Raw genomic sequence first — 25335 nt, 5'->3', positions numbered from 1 at the left:
TTGTCTGTATCATGTACGGTTCACACATCATAGGGTCTTACAGTATAATGACTAGATGTTGTCTGTATCATGTACGATTCACACATCATAGGGACATACAGTATAATGACAACATGTTGTCTGTATCATGTACGGTTCACACATCATAGGGTCTTACAGTATAATGACTAGATGTTGTTTGTATCATGTACGGTTCACACATCATAGGGTCTTACAGTATAATGACTCCAAGATGTTGTCTGTATAATGTACGGTTCACACATCATAGGGTCTTACAGTATAATGAATACAAGATGTCTGTATCATGTAAGGTTGACACATCATAGGGTCTTACAGTATCATGACTAGATGTTGTCTGTATCATGTACGGTTCACACATCATAGGGTCTTACAGTATAATGACTCCAAGATGTCTGTATCATGAAAGGATTCACACATCATAGGGTCTTACAGTATAATGACTAGATGTTGTCTGTATCATGTATGGTTCACACATCATAGGGTCTTACAGTATATTGACTAGATGTTGTCTGTATCATGTACGATTCACACATCATAGGGTCTTACAGTATAATGACTCCAAGATGGTGTCTGTATCATGTACGGTTCACACATCATAGGGTCTTACAGTACAATGACACCAAGATGTTGTCTGTATCATGTACGTTTCACACAGCATAGGGTCTCACAGTATAATGAATAGATACTGTCTGTATCATGTAAGGTTCACACATCATAGGGTCTTACAGTATAATGACTCCAAGATGTCTGTATCATGTACGATTCACACATCATAGGGTCTTACAGTATAATGACTCCAAGGTGTCTGTATCATGTACGGTTCACACATCATAGGGTCTTACAGTATAATGACACCAGGATGTTGTCTGTATCATGTACGGTGCACACATCACAGGGTCTTACAGTATAATGACTCCAAGATGTTGTCTGTATCATGTAAGGTTCACACATCATAGGGTCTTACAGTATAATGACTCCTAGATGTTGTCTGTATCATGTAAGGTTCACACATCATAGGGTCGTACAGTATAATGACTCCAAGATGTCTGTATCATGTACGGTTCACACATCACAGGGTCTTACGGTATAATGACTCCAAGGTGTCTGTATCATGTACGGTTCACACATCACAGGGTCTTACAGTATAATGACTCCGAGGTGTCTGTATCATGTACGGTTCACACATCATAGGGTCTTACAGTATAATGACTCCAAGATGTTGTCTGTATCATGTACGTTTCACACAGCATAGGGTCTCACAGTATAATGAATAGATGCTGTCTGTATCATGTAAGGTTCACACATCATAGGGTCTTACAGTATAATGACTCCAAGATGTCTGTATCATGTACGATTCACACATCATAGGGTCTTACAGTATAATGACTCCAAGGTGTCTGTATCATGTACGGTTCACACATCATAGGGTCTTACAGTATAATGACACCAGGATGTTGTCTGTATCATGTACGGTGCACACATCACAGGGTCTTACAGTATAATGACTCCAAGATGTTGTCTGTATCATGTAAGGTTCACACATCATAGGGTCGTACAGTATAATGACTCCAAGATGTCTGTATCATGTACGGTTCACACATCATAGGGTCTTACAGTAAAATGAATCAAAGATGTTGTCTGTATCATGTACGGTTCACACATCATAGGGTCTTACAGTATAATGACTCCAAGATGGTGTCTGTATCATGTACGGTTCACACATCATAGGGTCTTACAGTATACTGACTCCAAGATGGTGTCTGTATCATGTACGGTTCACACATCATAGGGTCTTACAGTAAAATGAATCCAAGATGTTGTCTGTATCATGTACGGTTCACACATCATAGGGTCTTACAGTATAATGACTCCAAGATGGTGTCTGTATCATGTACGGTTCACAAATCATAGGGTCTTACAGTATAATGACACCAAGATGTTGTCTGTATCATGTATGGTTCACAGATCATAGGGTCTTACAGTATAATGACTAGATGTTGTCTGTATCATGTACGGTTCACACATCATAGGGTCTTACAGTATAATGACTAGATGTTGTCTGTATCATGTACGGTTCACACATCATAGGGTCTTACAGTATAATGACTAGATGTTGTCTGTATCATGTACGATTCACACATCATAGGGTCTTACAGTATAATGACTAGATGTTGTCTGTATCATGTACGGTTCACACATCATAGGGTCTTACAGTATAATGACTAGATGTTGTCTGTATCATGTACGATTCACACATCATAGGGTCTTACAGTATAATGACAACATGTCTGTATCATGTACGGTTCACACATCATAGGGTCTTACAGTATAATGACTAGATGTTGTCTGTACGGTTCACACATCATAGGGTCTTACAGTATAATGACTAGATGTTGTCTGTATCATGTACGGTTCACACATCATAGGGTCTTACAGTATAATGACTAGATGTTGTCTGTATCATGTACGATTCACACATCATAGGGACATACAGTATAATGACAACATGTTGTCTGTATCATGTACGGTTCACACATCATAGGGTCTTACAGTATAATGACTAGATGTTGTTTGTATCATGTACGGTTCACACATCATAGGGTCTTACAGTATAATGACTCCAAGATGTTGTCTGTATAATGTACGGTTCACACATCATAGGGTCTTACAGTATAATGAATACAAGATGTCTGTATCATGTAAGGTTGACACATCATAGGGTCTTACAGTATCATGACTAGATGTTGTCTGTATCATGTACGGTTCACACATCATAGGGTCTTACAGTATAATGACTCCAAGATGTCTGTATCATGAAAGGATTCACACATCATAGGGTCTTACAGTATAATGACTAGATGTTGTCTGTATCATGTATGGTTCACACATCATAGGGTCTTACAGTATATTGACTAGATGTTGTCTGTATCATGTACGATTCACACATCATAGGGTCTTACAGTATAATGACAACATGTTGTCTGTATCATGTACGATTCGCACATCATAGGGTCTTACAGTATAATGACAACATGTTGTCTGTATCATGTACGGTTCACACATCATAGGGTCTTACAGTATAATGACTAGATGTTGTCTGTATCATGTACGATTCACACATCATAGGGTCTTACAGTATAATGACAACATGTTGTCTGTATCATGTACGATTCGCACATCATAGGGTCTTACAGTATAATGACAACATGTTGTCTGTATCATGTACGGTTCACACATCATAGGGTCTTACAGTATAATGACTCCAAGATGTTGTCTGTATCAAGTACGGTTCACACATCATAGGGTCTCACAGTATAATGACTAGATGTTGTCTGTATCATGTACGGTTCACACATCATAGAGTCTTACAGTATAATGACTAGATGTTGTCTGTATCATGTACGATTCGCACATCATAGGGTCTTACAGTATAATGACAACATGTTGTCTGTATCATGTACGGTTCACACATCATAGGGTCTTACAGTATAATGACTCCAAGATGTTGTCTGTATCATGTACGGTTCACACATCATAGGGTCTTACAGTATAATGACTCCAAGATGTCTGTATCATGTACGGTTCACACATCATAGGGTCTCACAGTATAATGACTAGATGTTGTCTGTACGGTTCACACATCATAGGGTCTTACAGTAAAATGAATCGAAGATGTTGTCTGTATCATGTACGGTTCACACGTCATAGGGTCTCACAGTATAATGACTAGATGTTGTCTGTACGGTTCACACATCATAGGGTCTGACAGTAAAATGAATCCAAGATGTTGTCTGTATCATGTACGGTTCACACATCATAGGGTCTTACAGTATAATGACTCCAAGATGGTGTCTGTATCATGTACGGTTCACACATCATAGGGTCTTACAGTACAATGACACCAAGATGTTGTCTGTATCATGTATGGTTCACAGATCATAGAGTCTTACAGTATAATGACAACATGTTGTCTGTATCATGTATGGTTCACACATCATAGGGTCTTACAGTAAAATGACTAGATGTTGTCTGTATCATGTACGGTTCACACATCATAGGGTCTTACAGTATAATGAATACAAGATGTCTGTATCATGTAAGGTTGACACATCATAGGGTCTTACAGTATAATGACTAGATGTTGTCTGTATCATGTAAGGTTCACACATCATAGGGTCTTACAGTATAATGACTCCAAGATGTTGTCTGTATCATGTACGGTTCACACATCATAGAGTCTTACAGTATAATGACTCCAAGATGTTGTCTGTATCATGTACGGTTCACACATCATAGGGTCTTACAGTATAATGACTCCAAGATGTCTGTATCATGTACGGTTCACACATCATAGGGTCTTACAGTATAATGACTCCAAGATGGTGTCTCTATCATGTACGGTTCACACATCATAGGGTCTTACAGTATAATGACTCCAAGATGTTGTCTGTATCATGTACGGTTCACACATCATAGGGTCTTACAGTATAATGACTAGATGTTGTCTGTACGGTTCAGACATCATAGGGTATTACAGTATAATGACTCCAAGATGGTGTCTGTATCATGTACGGTTCACACATCATAGAGTCTTACAGTATAATGACTAGATGTTGTCTGTATCATGTACGATTCGCACATCATAGGGTCTTACAGTATAATGACAACATGTTGTCTGTATCATGTACGGTTCACACATCATAGGGTCTTACAGTATAATGACTCCAAGATGTTGTCTGTATCATGTACGGTTCACACATCATAGGGTCTTACAGTATAATGACTCCAAGATGTTGTCTGTATCATGTACGGTTCACACATCATAGGGTCTTACAGTATAATGACTCCAAGATGTTGTCTGTATCATGTACGGTTCACACATCATAGGGTCTTACAGTATAATGACACCAAGATGTTGTCTGTATCATGTATGGTTCACAGATCATAGAGTCTTACAGTATAATGACAACATGTTGTCTGTATCATGTACGGTTCAAACATCATAGGGTCTCACAGTATAATGACTAGATGTTGTCTGTACGGTTCACACATCATAGGGTCTTACAGTAAAATGAATCGAAGATGTTGTCTGTATCATGTACGGTTCACACATCATAGGGTCTCACAGTATAATGACTAGATGTTGTCTGTATCATGTACGATTCACACATCATAGGGACATACAGTATAATGACAACATGTTGTCTGTATCATGTACGGTTCACACATCATAGGGTCTTACAGTATAATGACTAGATGTTGTTTGTATCATGTACGGTTCACACATCATAGGGTCTTACAGTATAATGACTCCAAGATGTTGTCTGTATAATGTACGGTTCACACATCATAGGGTCTTACAGTATAATGAATACAAGATGTCTGTATCATGTAAGGTTGACACATCATAGGGTCTTACAGTATCATGACTAGATGTTGTCTGTATCATGTAAGGTTCACACATCATAGGGTCTTACAGTATAATGACTCCAAGATGTCTGTATCATGTACGGTTCACACATCATAGTGTCTTACAGTATAATGACTCCAAGATGTCTGTATCATGAAAGGATTCACACATCATAGGGTCTTACAGTATAATGACTAGATGTTGTCTGTATCATGTATGGTTCACACATCATAGGGTCTTACAGTATATTGACTAGATGTTGTCTGTATCATGTACGATTCACACATCATAGGGTCTTACAGTATAATGACAACATGTTGTCTGTATCATGTACGATTCGCACATCATAGGGTCTTACAGTATAATGACAACATGTTGTCTGTATCATGTACGGTTCACACATCATAGGGTCTTACAGTATAATGACTAGATGTTGTCTGTATCATGTACGATTCACACATCATAGGGTCTTACAGTATAATGACAACATGTTGTCTGTATCATGTACGATTCGCACATCATAGGGTCTTACAGTATAATGACAACATGTTGTCTGTATCATGTACGGTTCACACATCATAGGGTCTTAACAGTATAATGACTCCAAGATGTTGTCTGTATCAAGTACGGTTCACACATCATAGGGTCTCACAGTATAATGACTAGATGTTGTCTGTATCATGTACGGTTCACACATCATAGAGTCTTACAGTATAATGACTAGATGTTGTCTGTACGGTTCACACATCATAGGGTCTTACAGTAAAATGAATCGAAGATGTTGTCTGTATCATGTACGGTTCACACGTCATAGGGTCTCACAGTATAATGACTAGATGTTGTCTGTACGGTTCACACATCATAGGGTCTGACAGTAAAATGAATCCAAGATGTTGTCTGTATCATGTACGGTTCACACATCATAGGGTCTTACAGTATAATGACTCCAAGATGGTGTCTGTATCATGTACGGTTCACACATCATAGGGTCTTACAGTACAATGACACCAAGATGTTGTCTGTATCATGTATGGTTCACAGATCATAGAGTCTTACAGTATAATGACAACATGTTGTCTGTATCATGTATGGTTCACACATCATAGGGTCTTACAGTAAAATGACTAGATGTTGTCTGTATCATGTACGGTTCACACATCATAGGGTCTTACAGTATAATGAATACAAGATGTCTGTATCATGTAAGGTTGACACATCATAGGGTCTTACAGTATAATGACTAGATGTTGTCTGTATCATGTAAGGTTCACACATCATAGGGTCTTACAGTATAATGACTCCAAGATGTTGTCTGTATCATGTACGGTTCACACATCATAGAGTCTTACAGTATAATGACTCCAAGATGTTGTCTGTATCATGTACGGTTCACACATCATAGGGTCTTACAGTATAATGACTCCAAGATGTCTGTATCATGTACGGTTCACACATCATAGGGTCTTACAGTATAATGACTCCAAGATGGTGTCTCTATCATGTACGGTTCACACATCATAGGGTCTTACAGTATAATGACTCCAAGATGTTGTCTGTATCATGTACGGTTCACACATCATAGGGTCTTACAGTATAATGACTAGATGTTGTCTGTACGGTTCAGACATCATAGGGTATTACAGTATAATGACTCCAAGATGGTGTCTGTATCATGTACGGTTCACACATCATAGAGTCTTACAGTATAATGACTAGATGTTGTCTGTATCATGTACGATTCGCACATCATAGGGTCTTACAGTATAATGACAACATGTTGTCTGTATCATGTACGGTTCACACATCATAGGGTCTTACAGTATAATGACTCCAAGATGTTGTCTGTATCATGTACGGTTCACACATCATAGGGTCTTACAGTATAATGACTCCAAGATGTTGTCTGTATCATGTACGGTTCACACATCATAGGGTCTTACAGTATAATGACTCCAAGATGTTGTCTGTATCATGTACGGTTCACACATCATAGGGTCTTACAGTATAATGACACCAAGATGTTGTCTGTATCATGTATGGTTCACAGATCATAGAGTCTTACAGTATAATGACAACATGTTGTCTGTATCATGTACGGTTCAAACATCATAGGGTCTCACAGTATAATGACTAGATGTTGTCTGTACGGTTCACACATCATAGGGTCTTACAGTAAAATGAATCGAAGATGTTGTCTGTATCATGTACGGTTCACACATCATAGGGTCTCACAGTATAATGACTAGATGTTGTCTGTATCATGTACGATTCACACATCATAGGGACATACAGTATAATGACAACATGTTGTCTGTATCATGTACGGTTCACACATCATAGGGTCTTACAGTATAATGACTAGATGTTGTTTGTATCATGTACGGTTCACACATCATAGGGTCTTACAGTATAATGACTCCAAGATGTTGTCTGTATAATGTACGGTTCACACATCATAGGGTCTTACAGTATAATGAATACAAGATGTCTGTATCATGTAAGGTTGACACATCATAGGGTCTTACAGTATCATGACTAGATGTTGTCTGTATCATGTAAGGTTCACACATCATAGGGTCTTACAGTATAATGACTCCAAGATGTCTGTATCATGTACGGTTCACACATCATAGTGTCTTACAGTATAATGACTCCAAGATGTCTGTATCATGAAAGGATTCACACATCATAGGGTCTTACAGTATAATGACTAGATGTTGTCTGTATCATGTATGGTTCACACATCATAGGGTCTTACAGTATATTGACTAGATGTTGTCTGTATCATGTACGATTCACACATCATAGGGTCTTACAGTATAATGACAACATGTTGTCTGTATCATGTACGATTCGCACATCATAGGGTCTTACAGTATAATGACAACATGTTGTCTGTATCATGTACGGTTCACACATCATAGGGTCTTACAGTATAATGACTAGATGTTGTCTGTATCATGTACGATTCACACATCATAGGGTCTTACAGTATAATGACAACATGTTGTCTGTATCATGTACGATTCGCACATCATAGGGTCTTACAGTATAATGACAACATGTTGTCTGTATCATGTACGGTTCACACATCATAGGGTCTTACAGTATAATGACTCCAAGATGTTGTCTGTATCAAGTACGGTTCACACATCATAGGGTCTCACAGTATAATGACTAGATGTTGTCTGTATCATGTACGGTTCACACATCATAGAGTCTTACAGTATAATGACTAGATGTTGTCTGTATCATGTACGATTCGCACATCATAGGGTCTTACAGTATAATGACAACATGTTGTCTGTATCATGTACGGTTCACACATCATAGGGTCTTACAGTATAATGACTCCAAGATGTTGTCTGTATCATGTACGGTTCACACATCATAGGGTCTTAAAGTATAATGACTCCAAGATGTCTGTATCATGTACGGTTCACACATCATAGGGTCTCACAGTATAATGACTAGATGTTGTCTGTACGGTTCACACATCATAGGGTCTTACAGTAAAATGAATCGAAGATGTTGTCTGTATCATGTACGGTTCACACGTCATAGGGTCTCACAGTATAATGACTAGATGTTGTCTGTACGGTTCACACATCATAGGGTCTGACAGTAAAATGAATCCAAGATGTTGTCTGTATCATGTACGGTTCACACATCATAGGGTCTTACAGTATAATGACTCCAAGATGGTGTCTGTATCATGTACGGTTCACACATCATAGGGTCTTACAGTACAATGACACCAAGATGTTGTCTGTATCATGTATGGTTCACAGATCATAGAGTCTTACAGTATAATGACAACATGTTGTCTGTATCATGTATGGTTCACACATCATAGGGTCTTACAGTAAAATGACTAGATGTTGTCTGTATCATGTACGGTTCACACATCATAGGGTCTTACAGTATAATGAATACAAGATGTCTGTATCATGTAAGGTTGACACATCATAGGGTCTTACAGTATAATGACTAGATGTTGTCTGTATCATGTAAGGTTCACACATCATAGGGTCTGTATCATGTACGGTTCACACATCATAGGGTCTTACAGTATAATGACTCCAAGATGTCTGTATCATGTACGGTTCAGACATCATAGGGTATTACAGTATAATGACTCCAAGATGGTGTCTGTATCATGTACGGTTCACACATCATAGAGTCTTACAGTATAATGACTAGATGTTGTCTGTATCATGTACGATTCGCACATCATAGGGTCTTACAGTATAATGACAACATGTTGTCTGTATCATGTACGGTTCACACATCATAGGGTCTTACAGTATAATGACTCCAAGATGTTGTCTGTATCATGTACGGTTCACACATCATAGGGTCTTACAGTATAATGACTCCAAGATGTTGTCTGTATCATGTACGGTTCACACATCATAGGGTCTTACAGTATAATGACTCCAAGATGTTGTCTGTATCATGTACGGTTCACACATCATAGGGTCTTACAGTATAATGACACCAAGATGTTGTCTGTATCATGTATGGTTCACAGATCATAGAGTCTTACAGTATAATGACAACATGTTGTCTGTATCATGTACGGTTCAAACATCATAGGGTCTCACAGTATAATGACTAGATGTTGTCTGTACGGTTCACACATCATAGGGTCTTACAGTAAAATGAATCGAAGATGTTGTCTGTATCATGTACGGTTCACACATCATAGGGTCTCACAGTATAATGACTAGATGTTGTCTGTACGGTTCACACATCATAGGGTCTTACAGTATAATGACTCCAAGATGTTGTCTGTATCATGTACGGTTCACACATCATAGGGTCTTACAGTATAATGACTCCAAGATGTTGTCTGTATCATGTACGGTTCACACATCATAGGGTCTTACAGTATAATGACACCAAGATGTTGTCTGTATCATGTATGGTTCACAGATCATAGAGTCTTACAGTATAATGACAACATGTTGTCTGTATCATGTACGGTTCACACATCATAGGGTCTTACAGTATAATGACTAGATGTTGTTTGTATCAGGTACGGTTCACACGTCATAGGGTCTTACAGTATAATGACTCCAAGATGTTGTCTGTATCATGTACGGTTCACACATCATAGGGTCTTACAGTATAATGACTCCAAGATGTCTGTATTATGTACGGTTCACACATTATAGGGTCTTACAGTATAATGACTCCAAGATGGTGTCTGTATCATGTACGGTTCACACATCATAGGGTCTTACAGTATAATGACTCCAAGATGTCTGTATCATGTACGGTTCACACATCATAGGGTCTTACAGTATAATGACTAGATGTTGTCTGTAAGGTTCAGACATCATAGGGTATTACAGTATAATGACTCCAAGATGGTGTCTGTATCATGTACGGTTCACACATCATAGAGTCTTACAGTATAATGACTAGATGTTGTTTGTATCAGGTACGGTTCACACGTCATAGGGTCTTACAGTATAATGACTCCAAGATGTTGTCTGTATCATGTACGGTTCACACATCATAGGGTCTTACAGTATAATGACTCCAAGATGTCTGTATTATGTACGGTTCACACAATATAGGGTCTTACAGTATAATGACTCCAAGATGGTGTCTGTATCATGTACGGTTCACACATCATAGGGTCTTACAGTATAATGACTCCAAGATGTCTGTATCATGTACGGTTCACACATCATAGGGTCTTACAGTATAATGACTAGATGTTGTCTGTAAGGTTCAGACATCATAGGGTATTACAGTATAATGACTCCAAGATGGTGTCTGTATCATGTACGGTTCACACATCATAGAGTCTTACAGTATAATGACTAGATGTTGTCTGTATCATGTACGATTCACACATCATAGGGTCTTACAGTATAATGACTAGATGTTGTTTGTATCATGTACGGTTCACACATCATAGGGTCTCACAGTATAATGACTCCAAGATGTTGTCTGTATCATGTACGGTTCACACATCATAGAGTCTTACAGTATAATGAATACAAGATGTTGTCTGTATCATGTACGGTTCACACATCATAGGGTCTTACAGTATAATGACTAGATGTTGTCTGTATCATGTACGGTTCACACATCATAGGGTCTTACAGTATAATGACTAGATGTTGTTTGTATCAGGTACGGTTCACACATCATAGGGTCTTACAGTATAATGAATACAAGATGTCTGTATCATGTAAGGTTGACACATCATAGGGTCTTACAGTATCATGACTAGATGTTGTCTGTATCATGTAAGGTTCACACATCATAGGGTCTTACAGTATAATGACTCCAAGATGTTGTCTGTATCATGTACGGTTCACACATCATAGGGTCTTACAGTATAATGACACCAAGATGTTGTCTGTATCATGTATGGTTCACAGATCATAGAGTCTTACAGTATAATGACAACATGTTGTCTGTATCATGTACGGTTCACACATCATAGGGTCTCACAGTATAATGACTAGATGTTGTCTGTACGGTTCACACATCATAGGGTCTTACAGTAAAATGAATCGAAGATGTTGTCTGTATCATGTACGGTTCACACATCATAGGGTCTCACAGTATAATGACTAGATGTTGTCTGTACGGTTCACACATCATAGGGTCTTACAGTAAAATGAATCCAAGATGTTGTCTGTATCATGTACGGTTCACACATCATAGGGTCTTACAGTATAATGACACCAAGATGTTGTCTGTATCATGTATGGTTCACAGATCATAGAGTCTTACAGTATAATGACAACATGTTGTCTGTATCATGTACGGTTCACACATCATAGGGTCTTACAGTATAATGACTAGATGTTGTTTGTATCAGGTACGGTTCACACGTCATAGGGTCTTACAGTATAATGACTCCAAGATGTTGTCTGTATCATGTACGGTTCACACATCATAGGGTCTTACAGTATAATGACTCCAAGATGTCTGTATTATGTACGGTTCACACATTATAGGGTCTTACAGTATAATGACTCCAAGATGGTGTCTGTATCATGTACGGTTCACACATCATAGGGTCTTACAGTATAATGACTCCAAGATGTCTGTATCATGTACGGTTCACACATCATAGGGTCTTACAGTATAATGACTAGATGTTGTCTGTAAGGTTCAGACATCATAGGGTATTACAGTATAATGACTCCAAGATGGTGTCTGTATCATGTACGGTTCACACATCATAGAGTCTTACAGTATAATGACTAGATGTTGTCTGTATCATGTACGATTCACACATCATAGGGTCTTACAGTATAATGACTAGATGTTGTCTGTATCATGTACGATTCACACATCATAGGGTCTTACAGTATAATGACAACATGTTGTCTGTATCATGTACGGTTCACACATCATAGGGTCTTACAGTATAATGACTAGATGTTGTTTGTATCATGTACGGTTCACACATCATAGGGTCTCACAGTATAATGACTCCAAGATGTTGTCTGTATCATGTACGGTTCACACATCATAGGGACTTACAGTATAATGACTCCAAGATGTTGTCTGTATCATGTACGGTTCACACATCATAGGGACTTACAGTATAATGACTCCAAGATGTTGTCTGTATCATGTACGGTTCACACATCATAGAGTCTTACAGTATAATGACTCCAAGATGTTGTCTGTATCATGTACGGTTCACACATCATAGGGTCTTACAGTATAATGACTAGATGTTGTCTGTATCATGTACGGTTCACACATCATAGGGTCTTACAGTATAATGACTAGATGTTGTTTGTATCAGGTACGGTTCACACATCATAGGGTCTTACAGTATAATGACTCCAAGATGTTGTCTGTATCATGTACGGTTCACACATCATAGGGTCTTACAGTATAATGACACCAAGATGTTGTCTGTATCATGTATGGTTCACAGATCATAGAGTCTTACAGTATAATGACAACATGTTGTCTGTATCATGTACGGTTCACACATCATAGGGTCTCACAGTATAATGACTAGATGTTGTCTGTTTGGTTCACACATCATAGGGTCTTACAGTAAAATGAATCGAAGATGTTGTCTGTATCATGTACGGTTCACACATCATAGGGTCTCACAGTATAATGACTAGATGTTGTCTGTACGGTTCACACATCATAGGGTCTTACAGTAAAATCAATCCAAGATGTTGTCTGTATCATGTACGGTTCACACATCATAGGGTCTTAAAGTATAATGACAACATGTTGTCTGTATCATGTACGGTTCACACATCATAGGGTCTTACAGTATAATGACTAGATGTTGTTTGTATCAGGTACGGTTCACACGTCATAGGGTCTTACAGTATAATGACTCCAAGATGTTGTCTGTATCATGTACGGTTCACACATCATAGGGTCTTACAGTATAATGACTCCAAGATGTCTGTATTATGTACGGTTCACACATTATAGGGTCTTACAGTATAATGACTCCAAGATGTTGTCTGTATCATGTACGGTTCACACATCATAGGGTCTTACAGTATAATGACTAGATGTTGTCTGTATCATGTATGGTTCACAGATCATAGAGTCTTACAGTATAATGACTAGATGGTGTCTGTATCATGTACGGTTCACACATCATAGGGTCTTACAGTATAATAATATAATAATAATATGACTAGATGTTGTCTGTACGGTTCACACATCATAAGGTCTTACAGTATAATGACTCCAAGATGTTGTCTGTATCATGTACGGTTCACACATCATAGGGTCTTAGGGTCTTACAGTATAATGACTAGATGTTGTCTGTATCATGTACGGTTCACACATCATAGCATCTTACAGTATAATGACACCAAGATGTTGTCCGTATCATGTACGGTTCACACATCATCGGGTCTTACAGGATAATGACTAGATGTTGTCTGTATCATGTACGGTTCACAGATCATAGGGTCTTACAGGAGGGCATGTATAGGTCTAAAATGCCACTTACATCGTGATTTTTGAAAAATAGTTTGTGATACAGATGTAAAAAGCACATTGAACATCCTTCCTCCCAGTTAAGTTTTTATGTGAATTGCCAGAACAATCTGAGACACCAAAAATATTTACTGTCCACGCTGGCGTGGAATCGGCCCTTTGCATGTGAAAATCTCGTGATGCTGCTGATTTGGTCACTATTGCAAATATGTGAAGGTCTGGACATTGACACATGATAATATGCAGAAGCATAGCACCAGTATAGGGGCATCAAACTCAAGTCCTAGAGTGCCACAGTGTCAGCTGGATGTTGTTCTTTCCTTTATATTGGTGTCTGATTTACACCTAGGAAACAATGGTGTGTGGACTTGCTTATCAATGACTTCATTTGTCAATGACAAGGTAAGGGAGGAATGACAACCAACAGTAACTGCAGGCCTCAAGGTCTGGAGTTTGACACATTCATGACAAAAGTTTGCATCACAATAATATCTTTAATACAGTATCTTTCTCCTGAAGTCAACACTCCTCATTCACTACTTCTCACAAATCTTAAAGCTTTGGATTGGTGGAGGCATTGGCTTGTTGGAGTGTCCACAATATATGCCAGTCATTTCCTTTCAAATCAGTGAAGGGATGGGAAATACTGCTTAATATTAATGTACTGGACCTCGGTCAGGTCACTCGCACTGACCTGGGGCCGATGTCGACGTGCTGCAGGTCTCCTGCCACTAGTGCCACCAGGTAGGCTGGGACGGGGTACTCCATGGAGAACTGGAACACCCTGTCCTGCTTGGAGTAGGCACTACGGGAGGCACTCATCAACACCGTCACACCTTCCGGCACCTGCACACACACAAACAGGCTCACAGACATGTACGTACACACACAGACATGAACGTACACACGCTCGCACAGAAACATATTATGAAACTTATTTTGACAAAGGGAGATTATGTTAAAGGGGGAGTTTCACAGGAAAATGGGTGCTAACGAGACAACAGAAGGGAAAGTGAGATGTAGATTGTGAAAAGCAGGGTGAGATTAATAAAGAAACAGTGGTGCAATTCTATAAAAGCCATTTTATTTAGACAAAACAGATTAAAATGGAGAGAAACCAAGACAGAGGGTGGGAGCAAATATACCAGATTAAGATTACAACAAAGTGAGATTAACGGGGTGAAAGGGAGATTATAACAAGAGATTAGCATTGGGAATTATATTAAAACGCCAAGTGAGATTTACAGTATGTTTATTTTCTTTATTTAACTTTTACTTATTTCGGGAAACCCATTGAGACCAGTGTCTCAATTCTCATGAGGACAACAATACAACAAATACAAAATTATCAGCAAAAATGTAATAAACTACAAATGACAGAATTAACACTTCAGTTTGAAACACCACAAATACAATTATTTACATTCAATCAAAAACAGTGGGGTGAATGAGAATGAAAAACGTAGAGAAAGACAGGTAGACAGAGACAGATCAACAGAGCAATGCAAAGCTGATATCACAGAGCCAGGGTTTTCTTACCAGTGATGTTGTGGTAAAAGAAAAAGGTGATTGACCACCCCAGTGGCCCACCAACAAATTCTTATATCTGATAGGTCGTCTCTGAATATACAGTGAGGAAAAAAAGTATTTGATCCCCTGCTGATTTTGTACATTTGCCCACTGACAAAGAAATTATATACATTTTAATGGTAGGTTTATTTGAACAGTGAGAGACAGAATAACAACAACAAAATCCAGAAAAACACATGTCAAAAATTTTATAAATTGATTTACATTTTAACGAGGGAAATAAGTATTTGACCCCTACTGCAAAACATGACTTTAGTACTTGGTGGCAAAACCCTTGTTGGCAATCACAATCAATATTTATGTAACCCCCATAAATATTTGTCTAGTGGAGTATTTTCATGTGATCATTGTCCCATAGTATGGTATTAGATACGAAACAGCAACATACTAATCCTCATTTAATTAAGAAAAGACATTTTTTAAAGATGTTACATGTTCTACTCTGATTTAGTCACAGTCTCCTGTATTCCTGACACTGAGTTGGGTCTAGAAAATATATCCTCCATATTTATTCCTCTGGAAGATAAACACGCCCCTTTTAAACAATAGATAGATTGAACCTTTGGTTTTCTTTGGAATTACCTGTGCTCATTCAGAGGAGAAATCAGGCCTGGGCCAAATCAAAGAAAACTGACTAATCTTTCAGACAATTGAGAGAAATATGTACCATCTGAATTAACAATGCTAAATCAAGCTACTTTTTAAGCTCTGTCTCTCTGACTCCTCTTCGTACCTGCCTAAATTCTGTCTGACTCTGGCATCATAACTGAGAAGAGATAAGTTATGCTTTTAAATCATCATTTTATCTCTGCAGGCTTTCTATTTGAGAGAAACGGTGGTGTAGTTGACTCTAGGTCAGTTAATCGACTGCTCTACCCTCTGCCAACCTCTACTAACTAGATGGTTCAACGGTTAACCTGTCAACTTCCAGTAAATCTTTGTTTTTTATTTAAACAATTTACTATATGTGATGTGCTAGATGCCTTGCGTAAGATTAATGTAAAAAAAAATCCACTGAAGCTGATATGCTTGATCCATTTTTGCTGCAACTCTGCCCCCAATTGATGAATCATTAACCAATGTTTTTTACCTGACGATAATATCTGGTACTATCCCTAAGGTTTGGAAGGCAGCCTATGTACTCCCCCTTCACAAAAGGTGCTGACCCCTGTGACCTAATAATTATCGACCTATTTCTAAACTTTCTTGCCCCACTAAAATATTAGAATCTTTGATTAATTCTCAGCTAAGATCTTTCTTATCTTTGAAATGTATTCTAAATGTACATCAGTTGAGTTTTAGACCAGATGGTAGCACTATCTCTGTTGCATCCCTAGTTTTAAATGTGGTTTTAGTTTTAACTGAATGGATAAAACATTGTGCTGCCCTCGATACGGTTGATCCCTCACCGCTAATTGAGGCTTTCCTTAAATGGCCTAGAACAGACTGCATGTAACTGGTTTAAAAATTACTTGACAGATAGAACTCAATGTATATCTACTAACGACATTAAATCAGGTTTCCTGGATATCACAAAAGCTGTCCCGCAGGGGTCAATTCTGGGTCCTGTACTTTTTACATGAACAATATCAACTTGTCTGTAAAAAACAATGTACCTGCACTTGTATGCCGATTCCATTCCTTTACTTTAGCTTTGTGTGTATTGTTGTGGAAAGGTTAGATATTACTTGTTAGATATTACTGCACTGTTGGAGCTAGAAACACAAGTACATTGCTTCACCCGCAATAACATCTGCTAAACACGTGTATGTGACCAACACAATTTGATGCCATTGATACTGTTGTGTATGCTATTGCCCCCACGGTTTACCAGGCTCTATCTGAACTATAGTCTGCCTTCATTGTATTACAGAAATGACCGTAAATTAGTACTGAACACAGGTAAAACTAAGTATATGTTGTTCTCTACAGCGCATACAAATAATTCTGATGATTGTAGCATATGTACTTTGGATGGTGTCCATATTGACCATCTCTCTGCTTACAAATATCTGGGCATCTGGATAGATGAAAAGCTGTCTTTTAAAAGCATATTGATGAGTTAGTTAAGAAGCTGAGAATACAAATGTGCCTCTTCTATAGAAACAGGCCCTGCCTCTCGCTAAATAATAGAAAGCAGATTATTCAGTTGACGTTCCCATCGGTCCTAGAGTATTGCGACGTCATCTACATGAACTCAACTGCCACTTCATTAAAGCCGTTAGATGCAGTTTATCATAGAGCACTGTGCTTTATTACAGGTGACAGTTTAAGTACTCATCACTGCATTCTGTACCAGAAAGTTGGTTGGCCCTCTTTGATGTCACATAGATGAATACATTGCTATGTTTTCATGTATAAAGCCCTTTTACAAATAGTTCCACTGTTCCTAGCATCATGACTAAACTTTAGACATAAGGAGTTACCACACCTGGTCTCAGGGGTGAGACCTTTTGGTCTCTACGGAAGTGGTAAATCAGCTTTTAGTTTTCGTGCACCTTACTTTTGGAACAATCCTCAAAATGTTTTTAAATGTGATATTCCAGTGCCTCTCGGGCAATTCAGAAAGCTAATTATGATGATGACCTTATGATGAATGTGTTTTATGACTGTTGTTTTCTTTCTGCTTGCATTTTGTATTTATATTTTGATGTGTGTATTTTCAGTCATTTCTGTAATTCAGGGCTCATCTGTAAAAGAGACCTTGGTTCAGCTCCTAATAAAGGTTAAATAAACAATATCTACATCAACACAACCCAGGTTTGAGAGGTGACTTGCCCTGACAGTAGCAGTGTAGGTGCTCTTGACGGCCGAGGTGTATTACATTCACATTTTCAACACAAAGGTTTATGTTATGTCAATATCAAAACAATAGGGTCAGGTTTCTCTGGAAACCAACACTAGAGGTGTGACAGTTGACACTCACCCTGACAGTAGCGGTGTAGGTGCTCTTGACGGCGGGTGTGTCGAAGCAGGGAAAGAAGGATCGGTTGCAGACAGAGTGGCCCTGAGTGAAGACTAGCGGGCGAGTCTGACCACACGTCAGCTCTGCGTCCAGCCACCAGATCTAGAGGGCCCAGGAACCAATCAGAAACATACATTTGTTAAACTTAAAGTGATAGTACACTCTCGAAGTCAATGTTTGGTCGAACTTTGAGATGTCCAAATTACAAGCTTTGCGTATTCTCCGAATTAAATCAGGAAATTAGACTACAAAGCCTATCTTTCCATTTAATTTGGCATATAGCTCAATGTAACAGATGCCATGCAACACTGACATGTATCAACATTTGACCACTTCTGATTTTAGAGTGAACTGTCCCTTTAAAAAGAGGCATTGCACACGACATTAAGAAAATGGTAAATGATGGGTTCTAGGCTGACTACACTGCAGAAGCATGCAAGATCTCACAATCGTTGATAGGTGTTTAACATGATAGACATGGCGCACAACCATTCTGGCGGCGAAGGCAAGGGTGGCCAGTTTCCCCACACTCATTCACAACAAACAAACCTCCTGCATGTTGAGTTCAACAACTACAGACTGATGTATGGTGTGATGCTGGAGGAACCATTGAATACGAGTAGCCAACAGAGTAATATGAGAATGTGATTGCTGAATTTATGTAGTGATTCGAAACTAAGTGTTTTGATAACTTTCAAATGTCGTAACAGGTCCCTGTAGAATTAACAACCCTTTACATAATACCATAGAATCAGTGTTCTACTACTATAACAATGTGCACCTTTCATATTTCAATGTCATTCCCAGCGGATACAGATACTGTGCCTATCTGCATTTTATCAGGTGGTAATGGGGCTACCTTGGCAAACACGTCAGAGTGGTCATACCTTCCTGTATGGTGTCCCATATACAACCGGAGTTCCCTGATCCTAGTGCACAATACACAAGGTTTCTCCCTCCCCATATTGACTGATATCAACCAATTCAATCATTTAAAAAAAAGACAATGCAAGTTAAAGTTGTCTAGTAAAATGTTTATGCCGAGTGCCAGTTCTCTCTGTTCATACACATCAGGATCAAGCCCATCTGGACTTCATCGCATCATCTTGCAAGTCTCCATGTGCTGGCTCCATACATGTTTCTGTGAACACATACACACACTGTTCTATTACCAATGGCAGTAAGGGGTAGGTGATATCTGACACACAAACAGGTACTATGTTGGAGTTTGAACAGGTCCTAAACCTTACTAATTCTGTTCTCCCCATTGAGGTGAGGCTGGAGGTGAGGTATTTGACAGAGCCCTACTGATGGGCATAGCAGCAAAGATCAGCTCCTAGTCCCCCAAAGATACTGGTCTGTCACACACAAACACACAAAGAGCACCGATTACATTATAAATGGTGGTTATGAGTAGCCTGGGGGAACCAACCTGATGGCTGCGTTCACCTTTCTATTTCACTTCAGATATTAAAAAATGTGAGGTGAGATAGAATGGTGAACACAGCAATCGGGCTGGTTCCATCAGGCTAGGTTATACCCTGGAAATTACACGGTGAACACAGCGATCGGGCTGGTTCCCATCAGGCTAGGTTATACCCTGGACATTACATGGTGAACACAGAGATCACGCTGGTTCCCATCAGGCTAGGTTATACCATGAACATTATATGGTGATCAGGCTGGTTCCATCAGGCTAGGTTATTCCCTGGACATTATATGGTGATCAAGCTGGTTCCATCAGGCTAGGTTATACTTGGACATTATATGGTGAACACAGCGATCGGGCTGGTTCCATCAGGCTAGGTTATACCCTGGATATTACATGGTGAACACAGCGATCGGGCTGGTTCCCATCAGGCTAGGTTATACCCTGGACATTACATGGTGAACACAGAGATCACGCTGGTTCCCATCATGCTAGGTTATACCATGGACATTATATGGTGATCAGGCTGGTTCCATCAGGCTAGGTTATTCCCTGGACATTATATGGTGATCAGGCTGGTTCCATCAGGCTAGGTTATAATTGGACATTATATGGTGAACACAGTGATCAGGCAGGTTCCACTAGGCTAGGTTATACCCTGGACATTATATGGTGAACACAGTGATTAGGCTGGTTCCCAACAGGCTAGGTTATACCCTGGACATTATATGGTCAACACAGTGATCAGGCTGGTTCCATCAGGCTCGGTTATACCCTGGACATTATATGGTGAACACAGCGATCGGGCTGGTTCCATCAAGCTAGGTTATACCCTGGACATTACATGGTGAACACAGCGATCGGGCTGGTTCCCATCAGGCTAGGTTATACCATGGACATTATATGGTGATCAGGCTGGTTCCATCAGGCTAGGTTATTCCCTGGACATTATATGGTGATCAGGCTGGTTCCATCAGGCTAGGTTATACTTGGACATTATATGGTGAACACAGTGATCAGGCAGGTTCCACTAGGCTAGGTTATACCCTGGACATTAGATGGTGAACACAGTGATCAGGCTGGTTCCATGAGGCTAGGTTATACCCTGAATATTATATGGTGTACACAGTGATCAGGCTGGTTCCATCAGGCTAGGTTATACCCTGGACATTATATGGTGATCAGGCTGGTTCCATCAGGCTAGGTTATACCCTGGACATCATATGGTGAACAAAGTGATCAGGCTGGTTCCCACCAGGCTAGGTTATACCCTGGACATTATATGGTGAACACAGTGATCAGGCTGGTTCCACCAGGCTAGGTTATGCACTGGACATTATATGGTGATCATGCTGGTTACACTAGGCTAGGTTATACCCTGGACATTATATGGTGAACACAGTGATCAGGCTGGTTCCCAACAGGCTAGGTTATACCCTGGACATTATATGGTGATCGGGCTGGTTCCATCAGGCGAGGTTATACCCTGGACAATATATGGTGATCAGGCTGGTTCCATCAGGCTAGATTATACCTTGGACATTATATGGTGAACACAGTGATCAGGCAGGTTCCACTAGGCTAGGTTATACCCTGGACATTATATGGTGAACACAGTGATTAGGCTGGTTCCCAACAGGCTAGGTTATACCCTGGACATTATATGGTGAACACAGTGATCAGGCTGGTTCCATCAGGCTCGGTTATACCCTGGACATTATATGGCGAACACAGCGATCAGGCTGGTTATACCAGGCTGGGTTATAGCCTGGAGATTATATGGTGAACACAGTGATCAGGCTGGTTCCCAACAGGCTAGGTTATACCCTGGACATTATATGGTGATCAGGCTGGTTCCACCGGGCTAGGTTATACCCTGGACATTATATGGTGAACACAGTGATCAGGCTAGTTATACCAGGCTAGGTTATAGCCTGGACATTATATGGTGAACACATTGATCAGGCTGGTTCCCAACAGGCTAGGTTACACCCTGGACATTATATGGTGAACACAGTGATTTGCTGGTTCCACTAGGATAGGTTATACCCTGGACATTATATGGAGATCAGGCTGGTTATACCAGGCTAGGTTATAGCCTGGACATTATATGGTGAACACAGTGATCAAGCTGGTTCCACCAGGCTAGGTTATGCACTGGACATTATATGGTGATCAGGCTGGTTACACTAGGCTAGGTTATACCCTGGACATTATATGGTGAACACAGTGATCAGGCTGGTTCCACCAGGCTAGGTTATGCACTGGACATTATATGGTGATCATGCTGGTTACACTAGGCTAGGTTATACCCTGGACATTATATGGTGAACACAGTGATCAGGCTGGTTCCCAACAGGCTAGGTTATACCCTGGACATTATATGGTGATCGGGCTGGTTCCATCAGGCGAGGTTATACCCTGGACAATATATGGTGATCAGGCTGGTTCCATCAGGCTAGATTATACCTTGGACATTATATGGTGAACACAGTGATCAGGCAGGTTCCACTAGGCTAGGTTATACCCTGGACATTATATGGTGAACACAGTGATTAGGCTGGTTCCCAACAGGCTAGGTTATACCCTGGACATTATATGGTGAACACAGTGATCAGGCTGGTTCCATCAGGCTCGGTTATACCCTGGACATTATATGGCGAACACAGCGATCAGGCTGGTTATACCAGGCTGGGTTATAGCCTGGAGATTATATGGTGAACACAGTGATCAGGCTGGTTCCCAACAGGCTAGGTTATACCCTGGACATTATATGGTGATCAGGCTGGTTCCACCGGGCTAGGTTATACCCTGGACATTATATGGTGAACACAGTGATCAGGCTAGTTATACCAGGCTAGGTTATAGCCTGGACATTATATGGTGAACACATTGATCAGGCTGGTTCCCAACAGGCTAGGTTACACCCTGGACATTATATGGTGAACACAGTGATTTGCTGGTTCCACTAGGATAGGTTATACCCTGGACATTATATGGAGATCAGGCTGGTTATACCAGGCTAGGTTATAGCCTGGACATTATATGGTGAACACAGTGATCAAGCTGGTTCCACCAGGCTAGGTTATGCACTGGACATTATATGGTGATCAGGCTGGTTACACTAGGCTAGGTTATACCCTGGACATTATATGGTGAACACAGTGATCAGGCTGGTTCCATCAGGCTCGGTTATACCCTGGACATTATATGGTGATCAGGCTGGTTCCACCAGGCTAGGTTATACCCTGGACAATATATGGTGAACACAGTGATAAGGCTGGTTCCATCAGGCTAGATTATACCCTGGACATTATATGGTGAACACAGTGATCAGGCTTGTTCCACTAGGCTAGGTTATACCCTGGACATTATATGGTGAACACAGTGATTAGGCTCGGTTCCACCAGGCTAGGTTATACCCTGGACATTATATGGAGATCAGGCTGGTTCCACCAGGCTAGGTTATACCCCTGACATTATATGGTGATCAGGCTGGTTCCATCAGGCAATGTTATAGCCTGGACATTTTATGGTGAACACAGTAATCAGGCTGTTTCCCAACAGGCTAGGTTATACCCTGGACATTATATGGTGAACACAGTGATCAGCCTGGTTCCATCAGGCTAGGTTATACCCTGGACATTATATGGAGATCAGGCTGGTTCCACCAGGCTTGGTTATACCCCTGACATTATATGGTGATCAGGCTGGTTCCATCAGGCAATGTTATACCCTGGACATTTTATGGTGAACACAGTGATCAGGCTGGTTCCACTTGGCTAGGTTATACCCTGAATATTATATGGTGAACACAGTGATCAGGCTGGTTCCATCAGGCTAGGTTATGACCTTGACATTATATGGTGATCAGGCTGGTTCCATCAGGCTAGGTTATACCCTGGACATTATATGGTGATCGGGCTGGTTCCATCAGGCGAGGTTATACCCTGGACAATATATGGTGATCAGGCTGGTTCCATCAGGCTAGGTTATACCTTGGACATTATATGGTGAACACAGTGATCAGGCTGGTTCCACTAGGCTAGGTTATATCCTGGACATTATATGGTGAACACAGTGATCAGGCTGGTTCCACTAGGCTAGGTTATACCCTGGACATTATATGGCGAACACAGCAATCAGGCTGGTTATACCAGGCTAGGTTATAGCCTGGAGATTATATGGTGAACACAGTGATCAGGCTGGTTCCACCAGGCTAGGTTATACCCTGGACATTATATGGTGAACACAGTGATCAGGCTGGTTCCCAACAGGCTAGGTTATACCCTGGACATTATATGGTGAACACAGTGATCAGGCTGGTTCCACTAGGCTAGGTTATACCCTGGACATTATATGGCGAACACAGCGATCAGGCTGGTTATACCAGGCTAGGTTATACCCTGGATATTATATGGTGAACACAGTGATCAAGCTGGTTCCACCAGGCTAGGTTATTCACTGTACATTATATGGTGATCAGGCTGGTTACACTAGGCTAGGTTATACCCTGGACATTATATGATGAACACAGTGATCAGGCTGGTTCCCAACAGGCTAGGTTATACCCTTGACATTTTATGGTGATCAGGCTGGTTCCATCAGTCTTGGTTATACCCTGGACATTATATGATGAACACAGTGATCCGGCTGGTTCCCAACAGACTAGGTTATACCCTGGACAATATATGGTGATCAGGCTGGTTCCATCAGGCTAGGTTATACCTTGGACATTATATGGTGAACACAGTGATCCGGCTGGTTTCACTCGAATAGGTTATACCCTGGACATTATATGGCGAATACAGCGATCAGGCTGGTTCCCACCAGGCTAGGTTATACCCTGGACATTATATGGTGATCAGGCTGGTTCCACCAGGCTAGGTTATACCCTGGACATTATATGGTGATCAGGCTGGTTACACTAGGCTAGGTTATACCCTGGAC

At 40.2% G+C, this 25335-nt stretch overlaps 1 protein-coding gene across 3 annotated transcripts in view; it reads right to left on the bottom strand.

Annotated features, from left to right (window-relative positions):
* Positions 1-25335, bottom strand: part of rnpepl1 (arginyl aminopeptidase like 1) — a 59563-nt gene that overhangs the window by 24118 nt on the left and 10110 nt on the right. For all 3 annotated transcript variants that reach the window (XR_010457454.1, XM_064984155.1, XM_064984154.1), the window contains exons 2-3: positions 18918-19058; positions 15096-15247 (exon numbers count right to left, since the gene is read on the bottom strand). Coding sequence is in view for 2 of the 3 variants with exons in the window: in XM_064984155.1 (XP_064840227.1) it covers positions 15096-15247; positions 18918-19058 (293 nt within the window). In the remaining variant the exon portion in view is untranslated. The remainder of the gene's footprint in view (positions 1-15095; positions 15248-18917; positions 19059-25335) is intronic.

Source organism: Oncorhynchus masou, chromosome 13, assembly GCF_036934945.1.
Source record: "Oncorhynchus masou masou isolate Uvic2021 chromosome 13, UVic_Omas_1.1, whole genome shotgun sequence".
Lineage (NCBI taxonomy): Eukaryota > Metazoa > Chordata > Actinopteri > Salmoniformes > Salmonidae > Oncorhynchus > Oncorhynchus masou.
This window is presented reverse-complemented; position numbering and strand designations above follow the sequence as displayed.